The sequence below is a fragment of the Emys orbicularis genome, chromosome 10 (genome assembly GCF_028017835.1).
Source record: "Emys orbicularis isolate rEmyOrb1 chromosome 10, rEmyOrb1.hap1, whole genome shotgun sequence".
Taxonomy (NCBI): domain Eukaryota; kingdom Metazoa; phylum Chordata; order Testudines; family Emydidae; genus Emys; species Emys orbicularis.
Genome location: NC_088692.1, coordinates 12,861,063 through 12,885,397, shown reverse-complemented (window position 1 = coordinate 12,885,397; position 24,335 = coordinate 12,861,063). Strand labels below are relative to the sequence as shown.

Sequence of the window (24,335 nt, the reverse complement as noted above, 5' to 3'; positions counted from 1 at the left end):
AAGAAAGAAGATTGAGCTTTATAGCACATCCTGAAGATGATTCAGATTTCTAAGTACAGGACAAGTGAGTTCTAGAAATGAGTTCTGCTCAACCACCTCTGTTGAGCAGCATCCCATAGGGAGTCCCTCAGACAGTTGATGGCAGACGCCTGACTTTAACTCCAGCTGTGGAGTTAACTTTAAACTACACCCTACAGCCAATACAGATGGATCAGGTGACATGTTCACACTATACGCTGCTTAACTACAGCTTGTTTCCAAATGGATTTCAGATGTGCATTGCAATAGTCCAGGCTTGGGGGTGTGGTATTAGTAGTAACAGCAGTGTTTTGTTCACTACTTTAGTGTATCCTTTTGCTATAGGCATACAGGGGTTTCCTTCCTCCTCAGTTTCCATGCTGTTTGGTTTTACAAAGAGAAAATGCTTGCTATTCTATTTGGAATACCTCAGTCCTAATACAGAGAACAGAACACATTACTGTCCTTTACAAAAAGGAAAAGCAATTTATTGGAAGAGATTAAGATAAAATTTATAGTTTATTTGTACTGTAGAAAAATATGCACATGCTTGAGACAATAAATTTACATTAGTTTAAAGGAGAATTTCATCCAGCCATTAGGACTGCCTCCACTCATCAGCATCTGAAAGAACAGAATAAATTACAGATTTAGGCTCAAATCCTGCAGCAAACAACCCTAATGAGGAAGATTTGAATAGCTATTTAAGTGTTGAAATAGTCTGATGGCTGAACTAATGACACTAGTGACCCAATAATGAGTTCTTATATCTTGACTAGGTCAAGTGCTGGACAGAGTCAGCTACTAGGTCATTGTAATAAGTAGCAATTTGAAGACTGTACATTTATCCACTATGCAGAGATTGTTTGGTCACTGTGGCAATTAGCCATGTCTTGGACTGTTATATGCCCCTCCTTTACACACCTGGCATTGCTCACATGTCAACTGGCAACTATAATAAAAGTTATAAGGAAGGCATGCCAATGGCAGTTCTACAGCCTGTAGACACAAGGCTCTGATTTATGTCGTCTTGTTTTGCTAATCTCATAACCACACTTCAGTTTATACCTGTTGCGCTGAAGATACCAGTTAGAAGACCTCTTGTTTGATCCAGCTGGCCTGAAGTTAGATTCAGATGCTCTCATTATAGCTGCAGATCTACAAGGAAAGAACCATGCTGAACATCTGTTTATTCCACCACCAATCACACATCCATCCACTTCCAGATTTGTGCAGAACTGGTCACCCAGCTGCTCTAGAATCCTATTGCATGGAGCAAGGAAGGTAGCTGTGCCTAGAAGAGACATGTTACTCATTAGAAAGGCTCAAGTTTATACTCATTGTTTCCTACAGTAACACTTGGATACTAAGGGAATTGGTGCCTTAGAGAAGTCAGAAATTCAGTAGAAGTTAGTCTGATACAAAAGGCTCACCACTAGAAAAAAAGTCAGTCATCCCTTTCCTTCCAAAGGAATTCTTAAATTGCAGGACTAAAGATTAACTTCTGGGAGCAAGGGCTTTAAGATTAAAAGAGCATAATACTTCAGTGAGATGCTGACCAACTGTGTCCTCCCAGAGATCATTTGAGAACTCATTTAGCTGCAAGTTGCAGAGATAATGGTATGATCTCCCCTCGCTCTGGCAATTGCTTTCCTACCTCAGCCTGTTTCCCCCTGCACTCTGAAATTTAACATCCTTACCCAGCTTTGGAGATGGAGCGACCTGCCCCTTTGCAGTCATGATCCAGAGGATGCCGATGTTTTATACAGAAGTTTCCATGGCATTGGTTACAAACAAGCTTCATCATCTCTTTCCTTTTGCAGCCTTCTTTTAAGCACTTGTTTGTGAAAATCTAAAATGTAGTACAGGACAGTTGCTTTAGTTCAAGCAGCAAATACTTCACACATTACTTGCAAATTAATTTTCTAATCTGATCAAGATGGCATGCAGGCCTCTAAATTGGATTTACCTGAAATTTAGAGAGCAGTTTGAATTAGAATAAGATTGTTCCAACTCCTTGAATTCAGAGTTAAATATTCTATACTGCTTACTGGGCAAAATATAACCATAGTGCAGAGCAAGAGTGACAGTTTCTGGTCTTGGCAATAATACCAATTAGCACTTGCTGAAGTCAGAGCTACTAGATTGTTTGGGTACTGAACACCTTTAGCTTGGTCACCAGTTCAAACCCAACTGGTCAGGAAAGGCTGATGAACAGATCGAATCACTGTTTGCTGGTCTACAGTGTAGATGGTTCTCTACCACTAACTGGACTAATGCTCAGATCTTGATCAGTACAGTCAGGCAAAGAATTATGAGTGTAGGGATCTCTTCTAGGAGTCTTCCAGAGGAAGCCTGAGGCCTAGTGTCAGCATAGGCAAGTGAACTTGCATTGCTGCTGCCTGTGTCATACTGTTGTGCAGTTAGGAGGCTTGTCTCCATAAGCATCAATTTAGATTTCAAAGGGAGTTTCCTTACCCTCTGTTTCTGCTGAGTAGGATCATATTTGCAGTCCCTGTCCATGTGTGCTCCAACTACAATGTCTGGCATCTCTCCTCTTCACTGGGATGGGAGTGTTACATAAAGGACATACTGGAACCTGCACATCCTGAAGACAGTGAAGTTATCAGATTAGAAATGGGACTGAAAGCAAGATTTCAAAAGGAAGACAACTCAGATTTCCATCCCTTGCCTTTGAAGAGGGAGGGAAAAAAAAAAAAAAAAAAAACACCAAACTGAGTGGCCCTCCATTCCTATACCAAGTTCTCTTCAGAACTTCCAGCACATCCACTTCAGCAGTGCTGGATTCTGCATTTCCAGTTACTACAGGAAGTCCATGTCAACATCATTGTAGTTAGAGCTAGCCAGCTACAATTAAGTCCCATCTAATTTGCTTTTAGATCATGTAATTTTCAAATCTTGAACACTTGCCTTGTTATTTGGTTTCTTCCCTAGCCCTAATTGTGCAAGTCCTTTTGTTGAGTTTCCAGGTATGGCGTACAACTATGGTTCTAGAACCACAAGCAACTGCAGCAAGAGAATACAGGTGACAAGAGTTTGAAGACTGCACAAGAACAGCACATTTGTTAACTACATTAGATGACTTGTCAAGTCAGATTCTGGACCTAGATAAGATGAAGTGTTTATTTCAAATAAGGCTGTACTTATTCTGGCCAGTAATTCTGCATTGCTAGAATGCAAATTTGAGAACTGTCTTGATAACCCAAATTCCAGTTCATACTGACCCATATTATAGCCCAATGTTATCACTAATCAGACTTTCCATCCATCAAATATTTTGTCATTTGCTTTTCTGTAGTTTCATGTTCATGGACTTTTTTTTATCAAGTTAAGGTTTTGAGAAAACTCACTGAACCTTCAACTGGTAGCCACTGCATTGCTGAAGATGCAAGGCACTGTATCTGCACTCTTTATGGGAGCCCAATTTAAGTGAAGGATGCAATCAGGTTTGCTACATCTTAGAGTTTTACCATTTGAACTTTTAAATTCAGTTGTAAACTAAATCCAAGTCTACTGCAAGCAGAAGACCCAGCAAAGCAGGCTACAAGAAACTCCTAATCAGGTTTCAAAGTTGGCTTTCATCACAGCTAGAGAATTCCTTAAGTGCAAGCATTTGGAATTACCATTAGACACTTACCTTCTTATATGAAGAGGTACATTTGTGTTGGTCATACGTGATGTGATCTTTACAGAAAACTTCCTTACATGCATCACATTTTAAAGGAAGGAAATCTGTAATAAGCAGATAACATTATATGCCTGCAAGTCCTAAATGGGGAAGATGTAGACATTTACCTTTTAAAGTAATACTAAAACAATCATTGTGAGTAAATGCCTCATGCATTAAGTAGGTAATACCCAAGCAGGTGTCTGGTTACTCAGAATCCGAGACAGCTTCACATGGAACTAGTTTAGGCCATTCCAAGTTGTATATTTTAGTGAGCAACAGGGAGAAGAGCTAGCTTCTCTCAATTTGAAAGTGCTAGGGTAGCCTCATTTCTGCCTTTTAATTCACAAGTTACTTGCAAGACGTGTTAAACCACCAATACAGTGAAACAAACTGCCCCATCCCCTCTCTCATCACCACAACAGCAGCTAATAGTTCAGGGGGCATATTAGTCAGAGGCACCAAATACTCTCCCAGGCCTCAAGTCACCGCAGATTTGCTTTAGTATACCCAAATACTAAAGTCTCCCAGCTGTTAGAGTGAATGGCTGAGACAGCTTATAGAAGTGTAGCATCTGCAACTATTCTTGGGGTAGCCTCATGATTAATAGCTGATCTATATATAGTAACAGGAGACTCCATGCATTACAACAAGAAATCCAGATATTTTGACAGGCATACTGTATACCTGTCTTGCCAGAGTCCACAGCCTGAGGTGCTTCTCTGGATTCTAGGATTTCACTGATGGTTGGAGGTTTATTTCAGTTCTGGCTGTAATTCTAGACATCTCAGATGCAGACTGACAGATATCTGCAATAGTTTAGTGTAGGACAGTTTGCACTTGCTTCTTTAGTTCCTCTCTTCTCCAAGATCTGTACTGCTCTATCAGCTCATTTCAAGGCTTGTCCACAAAGACTCTCACTTCCTGTACTACTATGCTAGAGATCAGATGTGATGAGTTTAACAGTCCTCAGATATGAAGGCCTTGGGATAGACAGGATTTTCTGATCTCAAGTTTCTCTGCTGACCCAACAATATGACCTTTGGGACAGCATTGCAGTATTTGGTTCAGGTTGTTCCTAAGAAAGTGCTGGGAGTATTAGTTTGTGGGTAAGCAACATTAGTATTGCATACCTTGTTTAGTTAAGCAAGTATTCTCAGAGTACTGATGGGTACATTTTAATAGGACTAGAAGATATTGTCTAGTCAGACTCTTCTGGTCCTGGCAGTGAAAACAAATTCATCTCACTCCTGTTCTCTAAATCAGGAGTATCCATCTCATACCTCAAGTCAGGTTCCCCCAGGAGGATTTGATGCACATAGCCCTTTGGCATTTATGGGTTCAGCTGATCTTATGTCAGTGCACCACTACTAGTCAGAACCAGACCTGGACTTTCATTCAGTAAATCACCCCAACTTCTGGAGTACCCCTTGTCTCTAGGAGAGTTAATTTGGTTCATGCAAAGCAATCAAGAGGACTAGAGCAGATAACAGAATGTAGCAAACTAACTATACCAGTAGCTACATTCAAAGTGCATCTTACCCAGCTGTTTGCAAGTTTTTTCTGAACAATGCTTGCCCAAGTCTGGAAACTCCATAATAGGCCAGCAGATCCTTCAAGCTCCTTGGCTACTACAGCTGTCACCTTCAAAAATGAAGTTGTGGGTTTAGTTTATTGCAGTATCAACCCAGCTCCACCTCACCCCAGTAAACAAAGCATTTATTTTTAATCAAAGCATTTCGTAGGAGCAATCTTTAGATTTGGCCAGAGGACGTGATCAGCCAGCACTAACTCTGAAAACAATGGGTGAGGCTAGCACCCCGCCTTCCAAAGCGAGCGGCCGGCAACAGGTCATTAGCCACAGGTCACACCAGTGAGGCAGGCCAAGACACCATCTCCACCTCTGGCGAGCAGGGAAGAAACCCACCGGGAAGGGAGCTGGACTGTCCTTGGTGCAGACAGATCACAGCCTCTTAAGGGCGAGCGTGCACCCAGAATGAGCAGCGCCCCCCGGAACTCCCCCCCGCTTGTCTCCGCCCTGGGCAGCACGGGTGGGTGACCGCAGCTGTCAGCAGAGCCCTTCTCTGCCCCACTAGCCAAGGCCAACCCCGGGCACGGAGATGGAGGGGAGGCGCACTCTGAGCGCCAGAAGACAGAGGCCGCAGCCCAGCCACCGGCCCAAGCCTCACAGCAGCGCTGAACAGAAGGGGCTGGTGCCCCGGGGGACCCACTCCAGAGATGCGTCCGCTCGCGCAGAAACGCGGACCGGCCGAGCACGCACTCACCGCGCGTCCCCCACTCTATAGCGTATCCACAACCATCCTCGCCTCGCCGGGCCTTTTATCCAGCCCTCCCGCTGAGTCACGCTCTGCTCGGCCAATCCCATCTTTGCCGAGTCATGCCTGGCGCGTGCGGTTAATGATGACATCCGCACCCCGGACCAATCACGGTTCGCCGTTGGCGCGTTCTAAAGCACTAAGTCAGCACGCGGCCAATCAGCGGCCTGCAACTGTGCTGAGTCAGAGGGCGGGGGGGTGGGGTCTTGCGGGGCTCCCGAAGGGGGGGGACGATGACAGTGCGGGCCTGTGTGTTCTAGAAGAGCCTGGACTAGGCAACGCCCCAGCACCCCAAGGCGGGAAGCCGGTAGGGGCAGGTCCCCCGCAGCCCTTGCGGGAGTAGATCAGGGTCCCCACAGCGCTGGGGCGGGTAGTGGGTAGGGGCAGAATCCCCGCAGCCCATGGGGGAGTAGATCAGGGTCGCCACAGCTCTTGGGGCGGGTATCAGATAGGGGTAGGGTCCCCACAGCCCATGGTGGAGTAAATCAGGGTCGCCAGAGCTCTTGGGGCGGGTATCAGATAGGGGTAGGGTCCCCACAGCCCATGGGGGAGTAGATCAGGGTCGCCACAGCTCTTGGGGAGGGTATCAGATAGGGGTAGGGTCCCCACAGCCCATGGGGGAGTAGATCAGGATCCCCACACCTCTTGGGGCGGGTATTGGATAGGGGTAGGATCCCAACAACCTTGAGAAGGATTAGATAGGAGCAGAGTCCTCTCAGCCCATTGGGGAGTAGATCACTGAGGGATGGGTACAAGCAAGAGTGAAGGCCTGGAATCTAGGAAGCCCTAAATACACCTCTACCCCGATATAACGCGACCCGATATAACACGAATTCGGATATAACGCGGTAAAGCAGTGCTCGGGGGGGCGGGGCTGCGCACTCTGGTGGATCAAAACAAGTTCGATATAACGCGGTTTCACCTATAACGCGGTAAAAAAATTTGGCTCCCAAGAACAGCGTTATATCAGGGTAGAGGTGTACTTGTCTTTAATAAAACAAAAATTGTGCTATCTTCTTTTTTCTATTCTTTGCTGTTTGCTCTCCATTCAGCACTGCTGTAGAGGTCTAAACATCATGTTCTGTAGCAAGGCAGGGGACACCAGTTAAACTCCATGTAGTGTCAGGAGATAGGCGACATCCATGCCGGGCAGACAGGAGCTTAGCTATTTGTCATGTAATATTTGTATATAGCCACAAATGTACATGAACATAATTCTGTACAACACTGGAATACAGAATGTTGCCTGTCTGAAATTGATGGTAATCTAGCATAAGGGTTCATCCAAGAGACCTACTGACAGGCCTACGTGGGACTCAATTTATCTGCCTCTAACTATGTAGTTGTGACACAATCTTCCTAGGATTTGTGCTTACAATTCTCAATAATTGAGGCATTCCAACCAAGACTTAGGGCTTGTCTACACTGGCAAGTTTCTGCGCAGTAAAGCAGCTTTTTGCACTCAAACTGCAGACGTGTACGCACTGCCAAGCCACTTTGTGTGCAGAAACTCCTCAGTTGCAGTGCTGCTAAAAAACCACTTCAGCGAGAGTCAAACAGGTATTTGTGCAGAGGCTCCAGCGCTCTATTGCCAGTATAGACGCTTGATTGCTTTCTGTGCTGTAATTGGCCTCCGGAGCTGTCCCATAATGCGTCAAGTGACTGCTTTGCTCATTGTTTTGAACTTAGCTGCCCTGGAGACATGCGCCCCCCCCCTTTCAAATCACTGTTTCTGACAGCCCTTGCCTGCTGTGCTGATCTGCTCTCGGACACAAAGCAAACCATTAATGTGGAATGCTCGTGCTGTTGAACACAGAGGCAGATGCTGTGCAGAGAGCCCAGGGAGGGAGGCAGGAGCTGACGTCGGGGTTTCCCCCTCCCCCTGCCTCAGGACTGGTTGCTTCCTGTCGCTGTCTGAACTTACAAGACAGCTTGCTGACACACTCTCTGTCCCCCCAAAACACACAGTCTCGCTCCCCCCCTCCATACACACACACACTCCCTGTCACACACTGTCCCCTGCACACACACACACTTCAGTTGAAAAGCAGCTGGCAATGTAGTAGGATGCCCATGGAACAATGGGATTGGGAACCCTGCATCATGTGACGTTGTGCCTGCCCCATGAGGCATTGCAAACCCTTCCCAAAGCACCCTGCGGCCAGTTGCACAGTGGGATAGCTACCACAATGCACTGCTGTCTTTGCTGTTGCAAGAGCTGCTAATGTGGGTGCGCTCCAGCGTCACGAGCACAGTGTGGACACGCAACAGTGGTTTAATTCCAGCGGTTTAATAAAAGTGGTATAACTTGTGGCGCAGAAACTTGCCAGTGTAGACATACCCTTAGTTTGCTACACCATCCATTTAGATGGCAACATTCAACCCAAGGGATCCCACAGCTCTAAAGTAAACCAATTTCATACACCCAGGTAGAGGCAGTGTTCTTTAACAGTGAGAACAGAATGCTGACTGTGGTTCTATTTCCTACTCTTCTGCTAACTCCCTCTCTGGCTTTGGGCAAGTCTTCTGCATCAAAATTTTCAACAGAGATCTCTGTTTTTGGATGCCTAACTGAACATAAAAACGGCCATACTGGATACTGGGTCAGATCAATGGTTCATGTAGCCCAGTATCCTATCTTCCAACAGCAGCCAATGCCAGGTGCTTCAGAGGGAATGAACAGTGCAGGTAATCATCAAGTGATCCATCCCGTGTCACTCATTCCCAGCTTATGGTGAACACAGGCAAGGGACACTTGAAAGCATGGTTTTGTAAGTTAACGGAAGCTGTGAGTGCTCGAGTTGGACACCGCCCAAAAACTAGGCACCCAAAACTCAAGATCTACTTTTGAAATGGCTGATCTTTCCCTCCCAGTACCTTACTTTCCTTACCATTCAAATATGGATGATAATACGTCAGTGGATGTTGAGGATTATTAATTAACTAATGTTTGTAAAGTAAGAGTCTAGAAATGCAAATTATTAGTGTGTCTCTGATACTGTTCTCTAGGTAACCCCATAAATAAATACCTGACTTCCCCATATAGTATTAGGAATTGCGTGTGTAGAGTGTGATCGACGGATCAGGGAGTCATGTGCTCATTTAATCAGCTGGAGAAAGGCATATGGTGTTTTGGATGACGATGACTAAGGCTGATTTGTGCTGTGTACACAGTGAAAACAGCATGTGGTGATCATGTGACATAATGCTGTTACATCATGCTCACATAAATCTCTCTCTCATTTACACTACGGGCAGACAAGACAAGCCAATGCTAGAGCTCTCTCCTGAAAATACTGTCTCTCTGCCTGAAATGATGTTGCATTGTCAGCCAGCCACTGTTTCGGTACAGGTTCCAATCTGATCCGTCAAAAATGATGGTCATAGTGAAAGCCAGAAGATGCAAGCAGACGAAGAAGAATTAGCGAGACATATACTTCCCTGGAAATGTGTATGAACTAAACTCAAACTGGTGACTTCCATGCACAGCGGGGGTGAAGATCTGCAAACAGGAAATTTTCTGAAATTTTGGTGGGGAAGTGTGGTCACTGTAAGTCTCTTCCCTCTTCAACAAAATGATTGCAATGCCAGCACCCACTGCAGTTTCTCTCCTACCCAACTAAGGACAACCTCTGATTTCTCCTTCATTTACATCAGTAACAGCATGAGGGGTGGTAGAGCCCTCCTTAACTGAAGCTGCCAAGGAGGCAGATGACCCAAGTGACTCTTCATTTGTGCTGCTCTTGACTTCCACTGTCTTCCTAGCTGACTCAAAGAGTGGATGAAGTGGTAGGCAGCACAAAACTGGTGAACACAGTAGTGTCAGGAGTACATGTCATAGGACAAAACTGAGAAACTCCTTGAGGAAGCTGGGGGCATGAGAGGTTGTAGCTAAAAGCAGGAGTCTCTTCACAAAAGCAGGAAGTTATATTTTTGTACTTTTTGTTACTTTGTGGCATTTTCTACAAATATCAGTGATCATATAAAACTGCTGTGTTTGGATAGCAAGAGTAATGGAAAGACCTGGATTTTTACCACGATACATAACAGGAATGAGATCGTATTACAGATGAGGAACTGAGGCACAAGAGAGGTTAAATGATTTACGTACTGTCACACACCAATCAATGGCACAGTTCAGGATACAATCCTGACTTCCAGCCCTTTAATCCCTAGAGTATAACGTATCTAAGAGTCGGACAGTGATATGATAGGCAGCCACCTAAGGCATCACATCTCAGGGGCACTGGAATAGTGCTGGGACTGCAGATATCATTCACCTCCCCTCCAGGCAATCAGGTGCCAAATAATTCCATTTCTGGTGACAGGGTTGTGATGTTGCTTTCTACACTCATCTATGCCCAGTTTATATATTGTGGAGCAAGTTGAGCTACATGCAGTGTTTGCTCCAGATCATGGTGCTTGGGACTGGTATCTCCAGCAACTTAGGTCAAACTGATCCAATGGGCCTGGCCCAATCAGTAATAGTTTTACCTGTGCAGAAACTACATGATCAAGGCCAACATTCTTTCCAAGGTCTCCATAGACATTCTTCAGACAGCTTTTTTTCTGTCCTCAGCTGCACTTGCTCATGAGTGGTTAAGTATTTGTTGTTTGTTGGACAACATTCAGTGCTGAAGTGTGAGCTGTTTCTCCTCTTGATGCGACATGTTAGTTGTCATTGATGCACTGTCACGTTCTGGGGGTGCAATCCAGGCCAGTGAGGGGTTGTGTCACTTCCTGCCTTGTAACCCTGAATGCCTCCAAATGCTCTGCTGCTGTAGTTCCCTTGTCTGGATTCTTCCAGCTAGCATAAAAGCAAGCAGAGAGAGAGAGAGAGAGAGAGAGAGAGAGAAAAGCAACTCTGACTCAGCAACTGATTACACTGCTGCCACACTCTGACCTTGGTTACACCTGGCAAGATGACCCAAATACCACCCCATCCCGAATTTCCCCAAAACTATGTGATCTGCAATGCCCAGCCCTCTTCTGGACCATCAGATAGATATTAAGGTTCATTTGTTCCTTTAAAGATACAATACCCAGCAGCTTGCCACATTAACTGGAATTAACATTCACTTTAAACCCACACAGCACTGAGTTGGTTTAGATTAAAAATAAAGCAAGTTTATTAGCAAAAGGAGATAGGATTTTAACTGAGTTCAAGTATATAGGATAGAGTTAGAAATGGTTACAAGTAAATAAAAGTGGAAAAATGCTGTCTGAGGCTAAAACTTAACTAAACAAGCTACAGCCTTTGTTCAAGGAAGTTTTCTTACCAACCTACCTTACAGCAAGGTGTCTGGCCACTCCTCTGGTCAGGATCTCCCACAAAGTCCAAAGTGCTCAGGTCCTTTGTCCTCTGAGGTAATAACTTGGGGTTCTTTGCCCCTCTCTTGTATAAAAGTGCACCTTTTAAATTGATTCTTCTGAAGGTTACCACCAAAGTAAAATTCATTGAAGCTGTGAGGAAGGCAACATAGTGATGGTGAAGGAAGTTTCATGCTGGTTTCTTCTCCCACTGGTGTTGGCTAAAATGCAAAGTGATTGTTTCCTTCAATCTCCTCCCCTGCCATGATGCTGGGTTGATCTCTTACCCTTGTTGTCTTGAAGGTTCTGTTTACCTTCTACATGAACTGCATTCCCATTATTTCTTAATGTACCTTGGAAATACCTTCAAGGTGGCAGAACCACATTCCTTTGCTTAGGGTGAGGTAACATTAGTCCTGCGTGGCAGACACACTTTGATAACATAATTTCCAGTATGTTTGTAATTTTGAATTTGTCCTCCTTACATACACCACACACTAATATGAATGATGGCTGTGTTATTAGCTTTCTATTGATATCTTACATGTTATCATACAGGTTACGATATTAGTGAGTTGGTTATGATATTAGTGAACTGGTCCGGCCCACTGATAATCACTACCAGATACCAATGAGCCCCTGGCCCTCTTGCATTGCGATGCTATTAGGGTCACATGTAGTGAGTCTTGAGTTTGTCCCCCAAGCTTGCTCAGAGTGCACATAAAAATGGCAGCAACTGAAATTCATACCTATGAAACCAGCAAAAGGACAACAGAAGCCCATCTGAGTTCATCAGGGATGTAAAGAGAAATATAAGCAATTGGGGGTTTTATAAATATAAACAATATGATAGGGAGACCTAGAAAAAGAAAATCAGGCACAGGAATGTTAAATGGACAACTATGGAACCACTATTACACAGGCGATAATAAGCAGCTGCAAATCCTGCTAACCCCACAAATGGAGCAAGAATTATGTAAAAATGGACATGTTCCTCTGAATTCTGCATTGAGCCAAACTGAATTCTATTCCTTGACTTTCTTATGCTGGCTAAAGGTGTGGGGTGAGGTGATGTGTATGTTGCCTTCCCTGTAACCGTTACGTGGCTTGCAGGGAGACTGTATATAAGGAACCTATAAGAGGAGAGGTTTGTGCTCCACTTGTAAAGGAGGAATTATTTAGTGATTCAGTTAATGCTGAATTGCTTGTATCTGTCTAGCTAGGTTAGGGTGACCAGATAGCAAGTGCGAAAAATCGGAACAGGGAGGTAATAGTTACCTATATAAAATAAAGCCCCTAATATCGGGACAATCATGATAATATCGGGACTTCTGGTCACCCTAAGCTAGGTTTTGATACCAAGCCCATCATGTTATCTGAACACTGGTATCTGAAATTTAGGACTCTTTTATATGATAAAGAGCTTGCAAAAAGCAAGGGCAATTGGCAGATCAGTTTGCTGCTTTGGAAATATAGTTCTGAAGTAAAAGTAATTGGAAAACATCTTTGGACTGATAGAACCAGAGCTCTCCCTCCACCCATAAGTTTTTTTTTTTAATTCTGTATTATGGGAGTACCAAGTCAAATCAATATACTTTGCTTTTTTCCCCTTGCCCCCTTAAGTCAGTGAGAGCTGTATTATTCTCAGGTGCCCTAGGAGTGAGTTCCACTCATGAGTCTCACCATTGTCACTAACAATCCTACTGGAACAGTGGAACGTAGCTGTAGTGGGTGGTCGTGGACATGTAGAAAGATGTGGGTCCTTGGGGAATCTAGGCTAATCACATGGAAGGCTTTGAATCCCAGGACCAAATCTGTGAATCTGTATGCCAATGCAGAGAGCAGAGCTTTGGTTGATGTGCTCTGTGTTGCTGAGTAGGCAGGCTTTCTGAACCAACTAGAGCTTTTTCAGACTGGCAGCTTCATTCTTCGGTATAATGAACTGCAATAATCAAGCCTAGATCTTGAACGTGTGGAACTGTATTAGGAAATCAAAGTCAGCCAGAAATACAAGAGAGCTTGTTTAGCAGCCATGGCTATTTGGGCATATAAAAGAAGCAAAGAGTTCAAAAGGACCCTAAGACTGCAGTCTGTCTTGATGGCCAAAGGTAAATCACCCTCCATAGAGAGTGATGCTATGGGCACGGCATGTCCTTCAAAGCAACTTCCTGCTCACTCCCAGCATAACCTCCATCTCTCAGGTTCAGTTTCAGCCAATTGGCTGATGGCTCCCAGACACTGGGAGAGTGAGGAGATGGTGCAGTTACCACTTGATGGTGATGAAATGTAGATCTGGGTGTCATCCAGTTGTTGACACTTAAGCTCATACTGTTCCATGGGGGGCAGGGATAGCTCAGTGGTTTGAGCATTGGCCTGCTAAACCCAGGGTTATGAGTTCAATCCTTAGGGGGACCACTTAGGGATCTGGGGCAAAATCAGTACTTGGTCCTGCTAGTGAAGGCAGGGGGCTAGACTCAATGACCTTTCAAGGTCCCTTCCAGTTCTAGGAGATAGGATATCTCCATTTAAAAAAAAAAAAAAAAAAAAATCAATAGTTGTGTAATTTAAACCCATTCCCTCTGAGTCATGCTACACTACCTGGGTTCTATATGTTTAGGGTAGTCAGCGCCTTATGTTCTCACTAGCCTTGCTCATTCTTCTGACGGGGGTTGGTTGTTACAGTTGTCAGAGGAGCAGAAAGAAATAGTAAATGGCAAAGAATAGTCATATAGGAAGAGTAATAAAAGGCCCAATCATGCAAGGTGCTGGGGCTTCAGGTCCTATTATATTATTTATAGAGCACTCAAAAATGTGCTAGGTAAATTGCAGAGCAAAGAAAAGCACATGTCCTGAAGATCTTACAAGCTAACTCTCACCTCCCAGGAGCACTCAGCACTCCATAGGATCAGACCAAAGAATGTTCCTGACAGAAGAGAGGGAACTGGAGCTAGGCTCTGAGGAAGAGGCCAACATCTTACGCAGTTATTTGGCTTATGTTGTTATGCAGTCTGGAGAGCCGCCTAAGACAGGGATCATGTTGTGTGGTATGATAGGGGAGGAGTTAGTGTACAGATAACAATGGAAATGGTTATGCAAAGATTAGATACTCTTAAGGAAGACTGTAAATCCCAAGTCTTGAAACTTATACAGTACAGCCAGGCGTCTTAATAGAAACGAGGATTAGAAATTAGCTGAGGTCTTAAGTGATATTTTTAGAAGTTCTTTCCTGACAGGTTAGGCGACTGAGAACTGGAGGAAAGTGCCGAACCCGGCATTATTCAGAAAAGGATCACACGATGCGGCATGTGATTATAGGCCGTCCAGCTTAACGGCAAAGGGATGGGAAGGGTTAGAAATGATTCGGAAGGATTTAGCAAGGGAAATTGCTTGAGAAGCAGAATTTGATTAGGGACAGCCAACATGGATTTATGAGAGGAAAGACATGTGTAACTAACTTGCTGAAGGCTGGGAGAGATAGCATTGCCATGACAGCCAATGGCTATGCATTGAATGTTACGTAACTTGAGTTGCAAAGAGGGAGCCTGATCTTGTAGTCCCCAGTAGTTCCCGGACAATTTTGTTCATGTTTGCCACTAGCAGAGAATTGGTGGATAGGTTCCCTTGCCACACCACTCTCTTCCTGCCTCCTTCTGTCTTTCCCTCCCGCTTTGCTCCATTCCTTTTCCGAGATGGATTTTTTTGGTCTTTTCCCCTGTGACTGCTCCCCTTCTCGATTCCCCAACTCACAAAGCTCTGTGCTGGTTAGCTGTGGAAAAGCCTGGGTGAGGTCAGACAAAAGCACTCTCCCCAGCTCACCTGAATGCCACTGGAAGATCTTGGTGGATTTCTCTGTGGCCTTTGACAGATAACCAAGCACTGCTGTCCTGGCTCCAAGAGGCTGTAGGGGTGAATGGGAAAACCCTGAAAAGGCTCGAGTCCCTCCTCTCAAACTTAGGGACAACTGCTTTTCCATGTCCAGATATCCACCTGTAGACTCCCACAAAGCTCACACCTCTCCTCCATCTTCTGCTGAGGGAGCTAGTGAGACAACAAAGACTAAGGTGCCAGCAATATATAGAAAATACCTAGATCTACAGCTCCATCGCATCAGACCTAAACAGCACGATCTCACAGTGTTGTCAATGCCCAGCAGACACAAGCACATGGATGGGGAGCAGCTGGCTGAATCTAAACCTAGGTGAGATGGGTGTGATACTAGCAGGAAAGGGAAAGCTCTTCAGAGATCCTGCCTCCTCCTTAACTATCCTCTCTATCAAGGGCATGCTCTTAGAGATTTTAAATTGGTTGGATTAACTCCTTGTTTCTACTAGTTGCACAAATAGCCATGGTGGCAAAAAACACCCATTTCCATCAGTGGCTGGCTAGATGATTGCACCCCATTCTATTAGACTCAGAGTTGGTCACAGTGATCTATGCAGTTGTTACCTCCAGGCTTAATTATTGCAACTCATATCTAGGAATGAAGCCACATGTCCTGAGAAAACTCCAGTAGTACAGATCACAACAGCCTGTCTGCTGAGCAACACAGGTCACCAGGAGCACATCTTTCATTGTTCTGCATTCTGCACTGGCTCCCCTTTGAATACGGAGCCCAGTTCAAAAACTCTGTCCTGATATTCAAAGTCCTCCCTAGGACTCGCCCTCACTAACCAAGATTGTGTGTACCTGAGCTGCCATGCCCTCCCACAACAGGTCTGTTCCAGTGGAACAATCAGACTGTCAACCAGCAAAGTGGAGGAGGGAGGCCTCATGACGTCAATGACAAACTCTGGCTGGAGCTGGGCATAGACCATGAACTCCCTGCTGCAGGAGGTAAGGTGAACATGAACCTCGCCAGATTCAGAACTAAATGCAAAACTCATCTCTCCCGCTTAGCTTTCCCTCAGTTAGTTCTTCATGCCCAGCAAACAACACAACCAACAGATCACAACCGGTCATGTCATTTACCTGGGAGACAAAGTGGGTGAGGTAACATTTTTTATTGAACCAACTTCTGCTGGTTAGCGAGACAAGCTTTTGAGCTACTCAGAGCTCTTCATGCTATTTATCTGACAGGCTGTGAAGGACGACAGAGAGAGTTTTTGTTTGGGATGCACTCAAACACTGCTGGGATGGGGCCATAAGAACATAGCTGTCTCTGCCTTCTGTCCCGCTGGACTAGGCTGCACCCCCAGTTGGGAAACATAACCTAAGGCTTTCAATCAGTCAAAACTCCCAGGAGCATATTCAAATAGGTAATAATATAGCAGTGTCCTTGGTATTGCTCTTACTCATAGTTTCTGAGCTAATGCTGCTGCTAATCACAGTTCTGCTTTGCACTCCTTTGGAACAACCCACGTGTTTGTTTATCACTGAGATGAAGCCATTGCTACCTTGAAGCAGCATTTGCATAAATACTTAACTCCAGCTGGTGTTTACCTCCATAAGGCGGAGTTACTGACCTCTGATCATATTGTTTCTTTTTTCTGCTTGTAATTTTGTCTTGGGCTTTTTAAACTTAATTTTATTTTTATTGCAATGACCCTGCACTGCCACCAGGTCCCACTGTGAATGAAATGTGACATCTCCATTATGCATCTCCGATAAGTGCCTTAAATAGACCACACACACACACGCACACACACACAGAGCAACCTAATGGTACCTATTTTTATTAGGTTTATTACAGAAGGGGAAGTAAAGCAGTAAGATGTCCCCACAGGATACTCCTTTAACAGCAGCAGGCAGAGAGAGGATAGATCTGTAGAGGCGGATCAGTTTTCCAAGAATATTAGCTACTGCTGCTCTAAAATTAGAGTCTAGGGAGAGCAGACAGGTTGACATAATTGAAAGGACTGTCTTATGGGATGTGATAGTTAAACGAGCCTATGATCAGCTTTAGAGTGACGGCTCAGCTACTTCCTTAATCCCTGAAGTTTATCCCTGAGTTTTGAGGCTGTGATTTGGCTAGTTCTGTATCTTATCTTGTGATGATGTCAATATTATTAGAACACATTTCTAGGGAGATGCCTCCAAGATTTTCCGTACATGAATTTCAGATACATTTGACAGGAGAGATGGTCCCGCATGCTCCACCCCCCGGGGCAATAACAGAGCATATGGCTGCCATAAGCAGCCCTGGAGCACTCAATGCTATGGAGATTCTGGGAACAGCCCATAGCCAGCTGGGTGGGCTGCTCTAATTTAAATCAAGCCAATCAGCCCCAAATCTGAGCAGCACAAATGTGGCTCCCACCCTATTTCTCTCGGGGTACAGTACAGAATTTATCCCTACAGCTTTAAATGGCACTTTGGCGAGCTGAGTTAAACAATGCCCTGCTTGACACTATCTCTTTGTAAGGGAAGGGGATCCTTTCCCTTAAGTTGCAACACACATGAAAGTCAATCTGGAATAAGGTAGGATGTGAATTTAAAGCAGATTACTTAATCTTGACTAACTCCATGTGTGGATGCTCTTATTCCAAATTATCTTAATCCATTTCCAAACTGGATTAAGCTAATTTGGAATAAGGCACTCTTATTCCAAAATAAAAGCAGCTATACATGGAGTCAATAATTAATCAGGAATAATTCTCTGTGTAGACAAGCCCTTAGAAGTCAAAACCCCTTTTCCCCCAACACACATCTCATCTCAGCCCCAACCATGCAAGCTGTTCCAAGTGGACAGTTCCCTAGGATCAGGGCCCTGGATTCCAGACTAGGCTGAAAAATGTTCTGGTATGGCAAATTTTATTTAACAGTATTTAATATGCCGCACAAACTAACAAAGTTAAAGGTGATATATAATAGCAGGAACACCATAATAACTAACCTAATTTGTAAGATAAATATATAACTCTTTAGCCTGGGGAAATAGCAAATAAAAGCAAAATATGATCAAAGCAATTTTATATTCATGAATAACTTTAAAAGAGGAATAACAAAGACAAGGTCTGTAAGTTTTAATGGCCCTCTTATGATTCTCTTAATTAAAAAGTTAAGTTTGTATCTATTTTTTTTCATGCACGCACAAGACACAGACTTATAGAAAAGGAAAATTAGAAGAAACGTCACTCAATGTGAGCAAACAATGATGGGTGGAAAACTTTGAAAAGAAACATTTTACAAAGATTCTGAAAGGGCCCAATTCTGCAACTCATAGTGGGACAAAACTCTCATGCATGCTTGTGCATAGCTGTATCATGGGATGGGACTGCTCTCATTCTTTTTTAATGTAATCTGCATCTTTAAATGTGGAGGAACCTCTCTACTCGCTCTGGTGTGGCTGCCATGTTGTGTTGCATTTCAAATGCAGAATGTTAAAATGACTCACTGTGTCTGCTTTCTCGTGGAGATTTCACATTTGTTCTGCTTGTCAGTTGTTTTACTAAAGGTGACCTGCAGAAAGGATATGTGCACTTTTTGGCTTCTTTTTGATGCACAAAGAAGGTTTAAATGTTTTTTGTTTTTTCATGCTTGTTGTTTACAGTTGAAATTTGCTCACATTATTGGGGTGGTTTAGAGAAAAAAAAAAGATGTTTGGTCTTGTTTGGGGTTTGCTGTTGGTATGGTACAAACATGTGCCTTGTGAACCATCCAAGTTGGAGTGTGAGGGCCAGATCTTCAGCTGGCATGAATCAGTGTAGCTCGCTTGACTGCAGTGGAGTTACACCAGTTTACACCAGCACACATTTTTGCTGCTTCCGTGTGAAATTAGAATAACCAGGGTTTGTATGTGGAAACTCAGCTGGGACAGGTGGAGGGAATTCACACAGCCCAATCTGCAGACAGGCTACCGGCTGTAGTGCAGGTCCCTCTGCAGCCACTATTCCAGATTCTGCATCGCCTATGTGCGGTTTTGGCCACTGAATTCCTATGTGGGCCCTCTGCTGTCCCTTACCAACAGCCCCCCCCCCCCCCCCCGCACCAGTCTATTAGGCACCTAGCTCTGATTGATTTCCTGGTGCCTACATAAATCTGAGGATCTCTCTCCCCAGTATGCAGGAAATATGAAGGCTGCCCAGCATTTGCATTTGCTCCTTACATGCACATCTCCCCCACACGTCGCACCTGCAGGATTTAAGTTGTGTCAAGATCCTTGCAGAGGCCCTCACCACCTAGGCAAATTTTATAGCCTGTAGTTTATCTGTCTCTTGTTGATCTGTTAATAGGCAACGGTATTTTAATCCCTAGCATTTTAGGCCAATTCACCCATTTGCCAATCAGCTTCCTTACTGGACCATAAGGTAGCCATGCATCCTAGCCCATGTCCAGGTAGAGGCAGCTTGAAGCTACTGAATTATTTACAGAATGATCATTATTCCAGTAAAGAAATTCCTAACACAAATATATTATTGGGTAGCATTTGCAACCATGTGCCAGCAGGTGGCACCATTTCATTGCTTAACCTCCGCTGCCTGAAGTTGCTCTGATTTTGGATTATTGGTACTTTACAGCTGCACCCGAGATGTCCCACTTAAAGTAGCCCAGTAACAATGACTCACCTTTCACAGATATCCTAGGTCCCAGCACTACATTTAGTTCTACATTATTAATAATGTTGCCTTATTGCTAGAAGATGAGAACACTCCTAGGGTTTAACTTTGAAAAAGTTGCCATTTGAAAACATTGTTTTTTAACCTCCATTGGCTCCCCTGAGATAGGATTTGGGGCTTTTCCAGTATTGAAATCTCTGCCTTTCCTTCAACATTTTGTAAAGTAGGTTGAAACAGAGCAGGAGCTTTTCGCCATACCAGCTGGGGGGGGAGGGGGGGGGGGAAATCAATGGGGGAACATTGCTCCTTCAAGGGAGAGAAGAGAGAGCCATCCTCTGCTTTTAGCAGAGAAGGGAAAGTTGCGTTCCCCTTCCTCTTTATTTTAGCCCCTGATTTGTAGTGTAAAAATACTGGGCCTGACTCACTCTAGGGCTCTGTCTTGACAGGCAAAAGGAGGCATTTTTCAATGGTGTTAACACAAGGCCGCAATGCATGATTGAAAAGCCCTCTAGGGCCCTGTCTTTGCTAGACTTTTGTACAATCCATTAACTTGAGATTCTTAGCATGTTTGTAAAAGCTAGTGTGAACATTCGCCACACACTTGATGCAGGCTACAAATATTTGTTCTTAACCGTAAGGATCAGAAATCAGTTAACTCCAGATAAAATGGTCTAGTGTAGATAAACCCCCCATAGGAACAGGCGTTTCAGAAGAGCAAGGTCAGCAGAGTGTCTGGAGGTGGGAAATCTATTTTGAGAGGGAGCATTGCAAAGGGCAATATCCCTACAAATGCTCTTCCACCAGAGGGAGAAGGGAGGCAGTCTACTGGTATCCAGGTTAATGTCCAAAGTAGGAAGTGCTGGCTGGGGGATGGGGAGAAGGGATGTACCAGATGGCTGCCATTCCTCCTCAGGCAGCTCCTGAAATGCACACAACAACCTCCTTCACAGGATGTGGGGCTACTCAGTGCAAGGCGCGTAGATGTTTGAAAGAAATGAATTGGGCTAACTGATGACACTCTTGTGAACTGATACAATTCTAACAACTTCTCAGATGTTCTGCCTGTATTTTATGTGCATAGAGATTATTAATGCCCATGTGATCCCAGGGAGACTATTAATGCCCTATACCATATGATGAGAATTATGCTGGCCAGGTGTACAAGAGGTCAATTCTTACCACACATCCAAGAAAATCTACCTTTCCTCTGACATACAGCACACCTGCATTTCCTAACAGTCTAGCAAGAGTTTAAAGCTGCCAGGTCATTTATTCAGAATGCCCAAATATCTGTGGTAAAAAAAGATCTGTGATAACGACATTTGCATGTGGAGCAGGCAGAGCTGAACAATTCACTGTGATACATTCTGTAAACTCTTGCTATATCTTCCTGGGTTTCCTCCATTCTTGCTGTTTGGGGACAGAACTGAGAAAATGCTGTGAGAGACTATTCTAAACATGCGTTCCATGGAAAACTTCACATTTGCTTTAGCGGTAGCTGCAGTCCTTGTGCTTGGTGGCCGTAAAAGTTCTGCTGGCTCCAGAGCACCCCCTCCTGGCGGGAGGTGGTGGCTCTGCAGCAGCGCTGCCTCAGTAAATCCTACAGACTGGTTTGGCTATTGCCAGGGCTTGGCCCTCCAGCTCAGTCCCTAAACCAATGTAACCCCTTCCAGGGTAGCAGTTCAACTAAAAGTCCAAACAAACAAACGGTTCTTCTGCCCCTTCTAGGCCACCTTTGAGTCCTTCCTTGCTTTGGTATGGAGTGCCGGCTCCCAGGCTGCTTTCCCAGGATCCCTCTCACAGCAATTCTCTTTCCTCCCTCAAGTGCATGCTCTCAGCCCTTTTATGAGGCCCAGGTGTTCATCAGGCTATCACTTGACTCCATGCTCAGGCTGGGAGGCAGCTAATTGTGTCATAGATGGAGCTGAGACTGATCTCTGTTAAAGGGCCAGCCGCCCTGTGATGTTTCATATGAGCAAATTTTTGTTTGTGGGAAGAGAAGGTGTCATGAATCCGCCTGCCGATTGACCCAGCAATCTTGAAAGCTTGCAGGGTTTGAAAGCCATCCAATCAGGGGAAAGAAATAATAGCAGGTGACAGAGGTGACCAGTTACAGCGCATGAAAGGCTTGAAGCGGCAGTCCTGGTAAACAGCCCATGTGCTCTTGTCCCCATTTATCATAGAATTCTGGACAACAAGTCCCTGATGCAGCAAAGGATTTAAGTGTGTGCTTAATTTTAAACCACAAGGCCAATGGACTGACTGCTCACATGCTGAAAAAGCAGCACATGCTTAAGTGCTGTGCTGTATCAGGGCCCTTTATAAACAGAGAAAGGGGGTTATATTTGGCAAGTAAGCTGTTTTCTGTGAATAGTGTCCCCAACTCTAGCATTAGAGCTGTGAGCCGCTAGCCAAAAGCGTGAACTTCTTTCTGAAGAAGAAATGAATGGAACTGCTCGAAGTAAAAGATCCTGAATCAGTTCATTAGTACCTGGCAGCGTGTTAAGTGCTGTAATAGGAGGACTGGTAAAACATCATTCCTAACACCTGTGCAGCTGAACAATACATTTACCAATTCAGTGTGTTCAAATAAGTTCCTAACACAGTAAAAATATTTTGATCAATTTATTGTAGCACTTAATGCCTTGGAAGCACAGTACAAAAATTATACTCAAAGACCACGCCAGCAAAAGTGTGGTCCAATAATTGGGCCCCAGAATCTGCTACGGGAACATTATTATTAATTATTATTAGCAGTAGTATTAATAAACATCGTTATTGCCCCATTGTGCTAGGTACTGTACAAACATATAATAGGTGATAGGCCCTGCCCCCAAAACCTTATGTGTCATTCAGTTAAAGTCTCGATTAGACACTTTGAGCCATGCGCTGGCCTGAAACTCACCAAAGCTGAGGTCTAATAGGCCACCCAGGTAAGCTCCTTCCACGGCCCAAGGCAGCTGAGTGCTCTGCTATTGATCCTGAAGAGAACAACTCCAGGAAGTGAGTTTCCCAGCAGTGTTGGAATCAACACGATGGGACATAGGAGGAGAAGCAATCTCTTGTCACTTGGGAGCATATCTTCAACACTTAGCTTTCAGAAAAGAAACCAAATTCAAGCCTGGTGTAAGTGTGTGGACTGCTCCAGGATCACAGCTTTCTAGCAAATGAACACAACTGGTTATATGCTACTTTTGCTAAAGCTTGAAAACCCTATGTTACATTTCACCAATTCACCAGCCTTGTTGTTAGCATCCTTCCTGTTCGCTATGGAAACCCTCATAATACATTTATGCCAGTTCTATTAAAGTAGAGCTGAGATGAAATATAAACTCTAAGGGCCAGCCCCGTCTGTGGTGTAACTCCACTTAGAGCAAAGGAGTCACACCAGGGATGAATTTGGACCCATGAGGTGAATTAGGTTAAATCAAAAGGTGGCAGCACCTCATTCAGTATTGATTTTGTATGAATATTTCTCATAGTAGCCACTTCTCATTCTAATCACAGAATGTAAGTTGTAAATTATAGAGGTGGAGAGTAAATATATTGCAAACCCTAGCAAACGGGTATTTTAGCAACAACTGTAAACTTTTTCTGATGGCAGATAATTGAAGGGAGCAAGTGGCAGATAAAATTGGGAACAATTTAGACCTACTGGAGTAAGACAAATTATATTTAATGGTCAGAGCTGTAAAGTAATTTACTCTGGGCTCCACTATAATAAATGTAAATACACAATCAATGGAATAAGGCTGGCCAGATGCCCTGGATGTAGCCCTGGGCATGGCCCTGCAAGAGACGCGGCTTGGTTTGATTTCCACTCTTAGGCCATTCCTTCCACAGCTGCAGTGTATGGAGAATATGGTGGATGGAATTCATCCCTATGGGGTGCATATCCTAGTTCCAGGATCATCGTGCAAGCCTGCACGCCACAATCCTGTGGTTGCTGGGGGCTGATTCAGCTCCCAAAACAAGTTAGGCCAGCTCTGAATGCCCTGGGGGACTTTGTGAAAGCTAGGGAATAGCCAGGCTCAAGAATCCTCAAGCTACACCCCTGTACATGCCCCTGTGCCAGACACGCCCTGCAATGCCCCCTGTGCAGGGGGACCTCGGAATTAGCCCCAAAGACTTTACACCTGGTGGGAAAGGTTGTGTGCATCAGAGGGGGGCTATGCAACTGTGGTGTGGATAGTGCACAATGGCATCATGACAGAACAAGGAACTGGGCCCTTCAAAGGTTCGCCCCTAACAGTGGCTGATGAAGGAAAAGCACTGATGGACCCTAAAGGGGGTTGTGTGGAGGTCACATTCATGGAGTGCCAACTGGCCATGGCTGGGGCCAGAAAGAACACCTGGGGAAAATCTACTCCTTAAAATAGAAAAGCAAGACAATCTAGAGTCCCATTGCCTGAGCTGGAGCTAGGCCATTTCCAGAATGGGAGAGAAAGGATGAGGGGAGAACACTTTTTTTTTTTTTTTTTTTTTAAT

At 44.5% G+C, this 24,335-nt stretch overlaps 1 protein-coding gene across 1 annotated transcript; it reads right to left on the bottom strand.

Annotated features, from left to right (window-relative positions):
* Window positions 1-488: 488 nt before the first annotated feature.
* Window positions 489-6,061, bottom strand: ZFAND2A (zinc finger AN1-type containing 2A). Its single transcript, XM_065412184.1, is given in 8 exon segments — window positions 489-642; window positions 1,087-1,176; window positions 1,719-1,870; window positions 2,497-2,575; window positions 2,577-2,626; window positions 3,677-3,771; window positions 5,249-5,350; window positions 5,992-6,061. Coding segments are annotated over 7 exon segments (528 nt in total). The 5' UTR covers window positions 5,304-5,350; window positions 5,992-6,061; the 3' UTR covers window positions 489-635.
* Window positions 6,062-24,335: the final 18,274 nt, after the last annotated feature.